The sequence below is a fragment of the Mus caroli genome, unplaced genomic scaffold (assembly GCF_900094665.2).
Source record: "Mus caroli unplaced genomic scaffold, CAROLI_EIJ_v1.1 scaffold_6281_1, whole genome shotgun sequence".
Lineage (NCBI taxonomy): Eukaryota > Metazoa > Chordata > Mammalia > Rodentia > Muridae > Mus > Mus caroli.
Genome location: NW_018391470.1, coordinates 1 through 6,988, shown reverse-complemented (window position 1 = coordinate 6,988; position 6,988 = coordinate 1). Strand labels below are relative to the sequence as shown.

The 6,988-nt window shown below is 48.1% G+C and overlaps 1 protein-coding gene across 1 annotated transcript; it reads left to right on the top strand.

Annotated features, from left to right (window-relative positions):
• Window positions 1-202: 202 nt before the first annotated feature.
• LOC110289201 (serine protease inhibitor A3B-like) lies at window positions 203-5,406 on the top strand. Its single transcript, XM_021155358.1, has 4 exons — window positions 203-839; window positions 2,933-3,206; window positions 4,118-4,268; window positions 5,263-5,406. Exons 1-4 carry the CDS (start codon window positions 203-205, stop codon window positions 5,404-5,406), a joined length of 1,206 nt encoding a protein of 401 aa, XP_021011017.1.
• The last annotated feature ends 1,582 nt before the right edge of the window (window positions 5,407-6,988 follow it).

The window sequence follows — 6,988 nt, the reverse complement described above, 5'->3', positions numbered from 1 at the left end:
TGGTAGGTGGGAGCTCATGATGTAGTACTGCCATCTGAGTGTCCAGAGAACCTCCTGTGGGCAGTCACAGAGGCAAGGCAGTGCAGCAGAGTGGGACACAATGATGGCCAGGTTGGAGAAGTAGGAGACAAATGGTCAGAGCACCAGCTGGTCCTTCCACACTCAAAGGATATTTTTTCTTTCAGGCTGGAGAACATAGAAGATGGCCTTCATTGCAGCTCTGGGGCTCCTGATGGCTGGGATCTGCCCTGCTGTCCTCTGCTGTCCAGAGGACACATTAGGAAAACACACTCCAGTCCAGAAAGACAGAGACCATGAATCACAACTGGACAGTCTTACATTGGCCTCCATCAACACTGACTTTGCCTTCAGCCTCTACAAGAAGCTGGCTTTGAAGAATCCACATAAAAATGTTGTCTTCTCCCCACTTAGCATCACAATTGCTTTGGCCTCCCTGTCCCTGGGAGCAAAGGGCAAGACCCTGGAAGAGATTCTAGAAGGTCTCAAGTTCAATCTGACAGAGACCCCTGCGGCAGACATCCACCAGGGCTTTGGGCACCTCCTACAGAGGCTCAGTCAGCCAAGGTACCAGGTACAGATCAGCACAGGCAATTCTATGGTTGTTGAAAAGCACCTGCAGATCCTGGCAGAGTTCAAGGAGAAGGCAAGGGCTTTGTACCACACTGAGGTCTTCACAGCAGACTTCCAGCAGCCTTGTAAGGCCAGAAAGCTCCTCAATGACTATGTGAGCAATCAGACCCAGGGGAAGATCAAGGAACTGGTCTCAGACCTGGAGGAGAGGACATCCATGGTGATGACGAATTTTGCCCTCTTTAAAGGTGAGAATGGTCACTGTTAGGTAAATGGAGGGAGAGGATGCTGCCTGAGAACCTGTGTCCTTACACTGACACTGGAGAGTAGATGCTCAGGCCTCAGAGCCATGTGTGTCTAACTGCTAAATATCCACAGCCCTTACCTCTCTTCTGAGATTTTTTGAACAGTGATGTAATTCTGGTACTTGCCCAACAGAAACCCTGAGCTGTCTATCTAGGAAGGCTGATCTGGGCTGTGACTTAAACTTACTGACTAACAGAATGTCATTATCTTCTACTGACAGTCCTAGCTGATTATGCAGAAGCCATGGCTACTCAGTACACAAATGGAATCCCTCAGTCTTCCTAGAGCAGGCATTTCTAATGTACTCCTATAGGAGGTGTCCAGCCCTGCTGGAGAGCCTCAGGCTGAATCAGGATCCCAGTGGGCTGGGACTTCTTGATCTAAAGGAGAGTGATGACACTAATCTCAAAGGGAAAGCATCATAATACAAAAGTAGTGAAGAGCCTGGGGGCAGCTCCTATAAAGGGCTTCTCCTCTGAGCCTATTGTGTAATGAGCTGGTCGTGGGCATGGAGAAGCAGGAACTGGGAAAAATCCACTAGAGAAGGGAAAGTATCAGCCAGTGGTCTGTGTTTATTGTCTGGCTGTTTCGTGGAATTTTACTTTTTTAAAATTAATAAACAGGCTGCCTGAAGTCTCATAATTCCAATGACACATTCCTGGTGCAGGGGATCTGCTGGGGCTTCAGTTTATGGCAGTTGGAGATTCACCTGGAGATGTTATGGGTATGGGGAATTAGGGAAAATCCAGGATCCAACACATCTGCTGGGATATGTACCAGGAGCAAGGTGACAGCCCAGACACCATTGCCTGATGGAATCATTATGTAACCAGACCTTGGTTAGATCTTGAGTTAATTAAAGTTAGTCTAGGGTAGAGGGAGGACAGACCTGGGATAAAGACAGAAAATCAAGGTGAAAATGAACAGAAATATAGGTCAGGAGGACAGAGGACAGGAGGGCAGGAGGACAGAGGATAGAAGGACAGGAGGACAGAGGACAGAAGGGCAGGAGAACAGAGGACAGAGGACAGGAGGACAGGAGGACAGAGGACAGGAGGACAGAGGACAGAGGACAAGAGGACAGGAGGATAGGAAGACAGCAGACAGGAGGACAGAGGACAGAAGGACAGAGGACAAGAGATCAGGACAACAGAGAACAGGAGGACAGAGGACAGAAGGACAGGAGGACAGAGAACAGGACAGGAGGACAGAGAATAGAAGGGCAGGAGGACAGAGGACAGGAAGGAAGGAGGACAGAGGACAGGACAGAGGGCAGGAAGGCCCCAGCGCTGCTGTGGGCAATGGATGGTGGAAACAGAGTGATGGCCTGAAGGGTTAGACTGTAAGACATGGTTCTCTCAACTCTCCCCAGGACACAGGCTCAAGTGCTGCTTGCTGTGAGGTAGGGTGTGTGTCTGCTAGATCCTAAGCCCAAGAAAATGTTTCTGTACCAAGGGCTCTTCACTAGTTTCTCAATTGTGTTGGTTGTGTGGACATAAAGTAAGAATCTGGATTTAAACAAGAGCTGATATTCTGATTTTGTGTTGTAGCCACAGTCAATTGTGTGTGATGGGGACCCATGTCTTAGCCCACAATCTATGAGACTATGGACTGATTACAATATAGCAGAACAAACTCTCTGCTGTTCTGTTTTCCCTGAAACCTGTCCCATAAGACATTGCCTTCTAGATATGACTCCCCTGGGGAAGACAGGACCCACAACTCTCCCCTGTCTCCAGTCTTTCCTCCTTCACTCTTCTCTCTCTTACACACTGTACCCCAGATCACTGACTGTCAGGAGCTCAAGTGGCCAGGCTGTAGTTTTGAGGCTCTCTTTCCAAACTAAACCTAGATCCTCATTGCTACCAGTTTGTCTACCTATCAAAGTTTTTCCAGTTCAGGATATGCCACCACAAGGGACATTCTGAGTGACTGAAGATAGATGGATTGCTGTCACAACTCAGAAGCTGAGCAGAGATGGGGAGGAGGTAGATTGTTTCTATTGTTACAATCTGATGGTTTGCTCCTTCTTTAGGTAAATGGAACATGACATTTGACCCTTATGGAACGTTCATGGGGACATTCATAGAGGTCAGGAGGACACCCGTGAAGGTGTCCATGATGAAAATGAAGGAACTGAGGGCACCCTACTTCTGGGATGAGAAGATGAAATGCACTGTGGTGGAGATGAACTACAAAGGCAATGGCAAGGCCATGTTCATCCTCCCTGACCAGGGCAGGATGCAGCAGGTGGAAGCCAGCTTACAACCAGCAACTCTGAGGGGATGGAGGAAATCTTTGAGGCCCAGGTGCATGTCCACAGATCTCAGACTGTCACTGATCCCTGTACTTCAGTTGTGCTGATGGCCAGTGTCCCTATACCTAAGATTCTCACTTATATCCAGTGTAATGGTTAAAGTGTCAGCAGGGGATAGGTGGAGTTTTGTTGAATTCCCTTCCTCTGTCCCAGTTGTTTGAGGCCTGATTTTACTGTGGTTTTTGTTGTTGACAAGAAGAGATCAGCTCAAAGAAGGAATGAGGTTTCCTGTGTCTCTAATAGGCTATAAATGAAAAGGAGTCTTGAATGTGTCTTTGGAAGGCAGGGGGAATTGTGGTGAGATATTAACTCTGAGAATCAACCAATGCATCCTCTTATCAGCCATTCATTCACCACTCATGGAACAGTGACTGGAAGACCTACTCTGACTTAGACTTTGAGAAAGTATCAAAGAAGAATGGGCAAAAATTCTCATCCTTGTGGAATATGTTGTAATTGAGAAAGAGATGGGGGGAGGGTAAAAATAGAACTAATCATTGTTTAATACATTGAAGATGATGGTGAGTTGAGGTGGCAGACTTGTGAAGGACAACCAAGGTTAAGGATAGCTGGAGAGTGATGCAGTCTCCAGTGTAAATAGAAGGGTCACCAGGTGATGTCTGAGGTATGACAAGGAAGGGCTGCATTTGTGGATCTATGAGGAAAGCATTCTCAGTCAAAGAACAGCTAGTTTCAAGTCAGGTTGCCTGTCTACTGTTCACACTCCCAGGCTCTGATGAACAGTTAATAACGTAGGAAGAGCAAGACCTCATGGTCTTGGCATGGATGTAAAGAGGGCTCTGCTCCAGTGAGATGACAGTTATAGAATGATGCTCCTGAGACGTAAGCTGGTTTGAGCGGGGCACAGATTCCAGTGACTCTTTCATTACTCTTTATCCTCAGGATGATAGATGAGTTCTACCTACCCAAGTTCTCCATATCCCAAAACTACAGACTGGAGAACATCCTTCCAGAACTGGGTATCAAGGAAGTCTTCTCCACACAGGCTGACCTGTCAGGGATTTCAGAAGGCAAGGATGTAAGAGTCTCTCGGGTAAGACAAGAAACAGTGTCATTCACTATGGGTCCTAAATGTAGACAGTGAAGTCCATGTGGGCATCTGGGGATGTTCAATGTATGAGAAAACCTGCATGACTGAGATCCCTCATGCCTGAGAGAGATAAATCATAGCCTAGATACTCCTTCTCAAAGCGTGCAGCCAATGGCTCCTTTCCCCTCCCAGGACTTGAACTCATTCAGAAGTCAATGATGGGGAACATGCCTGTGCTTGGTTTTAGACCACATGGGTCCCAACCTGTGCTGTACTGCAGGGCTCCCCACAATCCACTACAGTGCTCCCTGCAATCTACTGCAGAGACACCCACAATCCACTGCAGAGCCAAAGCACACCCAGCCTCTGCTTGCTCAGTGCAGTGCTGGGCCAATGCTACTTGCTTGACCAACATACAGAATAGTAGCAGTAACTTCAGTACAAGGGAATCAATAGCAGTTCGGATGAAAATCCTAGGAATAGGAGAAAAATACCTTAGACCCACCTACTACATTCTTAGCTACACAGTCTTTCAGACTCTAGTGTTCTGTCCTGTACCTACTCAGAGCCCTGAGCTCAGATCTGAACCAGCCAGGCATGGCTGTCTGGGGATATGAAGCTATGCCTTATGCGTTGCTGATGAATATCCCAAGGAGATAGGAGCAGGAGTGGTACTGATATCTGCACGTGCTGCCAGCACTCTGGCTATTCCCTGTCAGGGTGTTGGGAGGCTGCCTGTGGGGAAACCTGTTATCTACTCCTGTCCTCCTGTTGTAGTGGGTTTGAGGGCGGCACTGTTTCACACACTGAGCAGACAAGGGCATCCCTTATCTCACAGCCTGAGCAGAGTCTTGCAGAGACAAAAAAATCCAGGGTTAGAACTCATGGAAGGAACAAAAACATTCCCCAGCTAATGAGGCCAGGACTCACTGCTTGCTCCAGGCCTCTCTCCTACCCTCCCTGGTCTCCAGTGAGTGATCGGTTTCTCTCCCCACAGATGTTTCACAGCGCTGCACTGGACATGACTGAGACAGGCACAGAAGCCCATGCCACCACCAGAGACAAATATGACTTCCTGTCCACTAAAAGCAACCCTACAGTTGTTAACCTTAACACACCATTCCTGTTCTATGTTTTATAATCAGATTCTGAGAATATCAACTTTATGGGCAAGATCACCAACCCTACACAAAACTCGAACTTCCCAAGTGGTGGGTCTTCTTCCCAGTTTCAAAGACTGAGTCTAAAAATGCTTTTCATGTTCCAATCTCTGACTGGCTATGACATGCTTGTAATTGTTCAATGACCTTGATCAACTTTAGTGGTCACACATTCACAAGAGTTTGAGGATGGTCTGGGTCAGGCTCCCTGTCTTCTTGGCAACTCTAGCTCATATTCCTGAGCTTAATGCCTGTCTTTTTTCCATTTTCCTGCTTATTTCCCTGTATCTGCCTCTACCCAAAAGCCTGGGCCCTGACAGGTAGGTGCTTTCCCAATTTAGGCTCTGGTTTTGACTGCTTTGGCTTCTGTAGCATTAATGGGGCTATCTATGTAAGCTTATAGGCCAACCCATGTGAACAACAGGTGCAGGAACAAGATGGGAACTTGCTGCCCTGTGTCTATTGGCAGCATCTGGAACATGTGGTGGCCAGTTCTGTCTCACTCTTTCTCTACCATAGGCTCTGTCACCTAGTGACCAGTGCAGAGTCTCCGGATCCTGCTCACAGATTTGGAGTCCTCCCTCCTGCAGCTGCATGGGGTCTGTTGGTCGGACCCGAGCCTCTTTCCCCCTAGCGTTCCTACTCAGGGCAGAGTGGTAGCCTTTCCCCTAAGTTCCCAGCTGACCAATCTCACAGGACAGATGGACACCTCCACCTTCATCACCCAAAATGAAAAGGCAGGAGCAAAGGATGAATAAACGTATACCTGCACAGAAAGTGTCCAGGCAGTGTTCACTCAGCTACTGTTGGCAGGGGGTAGGCTCTAGTGACAACAGGGACATAGAGACTATCACTCTCACTCTGTGACTCTTGTTATGGTCCTGTGATCCACATGCTACTATTAGTCCCCTTTAAGGATGAGAAACCTGAGGCACAGAGAAGCTTAGTCATTTCCCCATAACACACAGCTAGACACTATGGTTTCCAACTTTCCTAATACCTCAGGGACAAATTTTACCAACCAGGGAATCTGCTCCTGAGGAGTCACAGTGGTGGGGGCCATGTAGGTGATAAAACAGAACTCTGGATGCTTCTCAGAGATCAGGCCATGACCTGGAATCAGGAGGTTAGCTCTGTGGTGGGACAGAGGAGGAGAAGGCAGTCAGATGCCCAGAGAGAATATTTTAAGCATGGCAAAGAACACTGGAGCCATTTCTTAGACTCTGGCATGAGGTCCATTTAGGGAAAAGGTATAACAGCCAATAGATGGCAAAGAGCCTGGTCCTGTGAGTTCCACCAATGAATCAGAGCAACAGGGAGCTTTAAGGAGGAGGTGTCAATCACTGTTCCAGTCTTGGGAATGTAACCATGTGTGGCTAGAATAGAACTCAGTAGTACAGGGGTCATGGGGACACCTCATTGAGAGAAGTTCCAGGGTCCATCAGGAGAAATCTGGAGAGAGCAGTGGGTTGTGGCCTCCCTTCCCCCAGCCTGGAACCTGCCTGCTCTAGGGTGGAGCTACCGGCTCATTCGTCCTGCCACGCCCACTGCTGGAACCTGCCC

What these genes read in the sequence shown, in the direction of transcription:
- LOC110289201 (XM_021155358.1), top strand. Translation starts at nt 203, where the DNA reads ATGGCCTTCATTGCAGCTCTGGGGCTCCTGATGGCTGGGATCTGCCCT. An exon ending in GAATTTTGCCCTCTTTAAAG is followed by an intron (nt 840 to 2,932) that starts GTGAGAATGGTC and finishes CTCCTTCTTTAG; the next exon opens with GTAAATGGAACATGACATTT. An exon ending in AGGATGTAAGAGTCTCTCGG is followed by an intron (nt 4,269 to 5,262) that starts GTAAGACAAGAA and finishes CTCTCCCCACAG; the next exon opens with ATGTTTCACAGCGCTGCACT.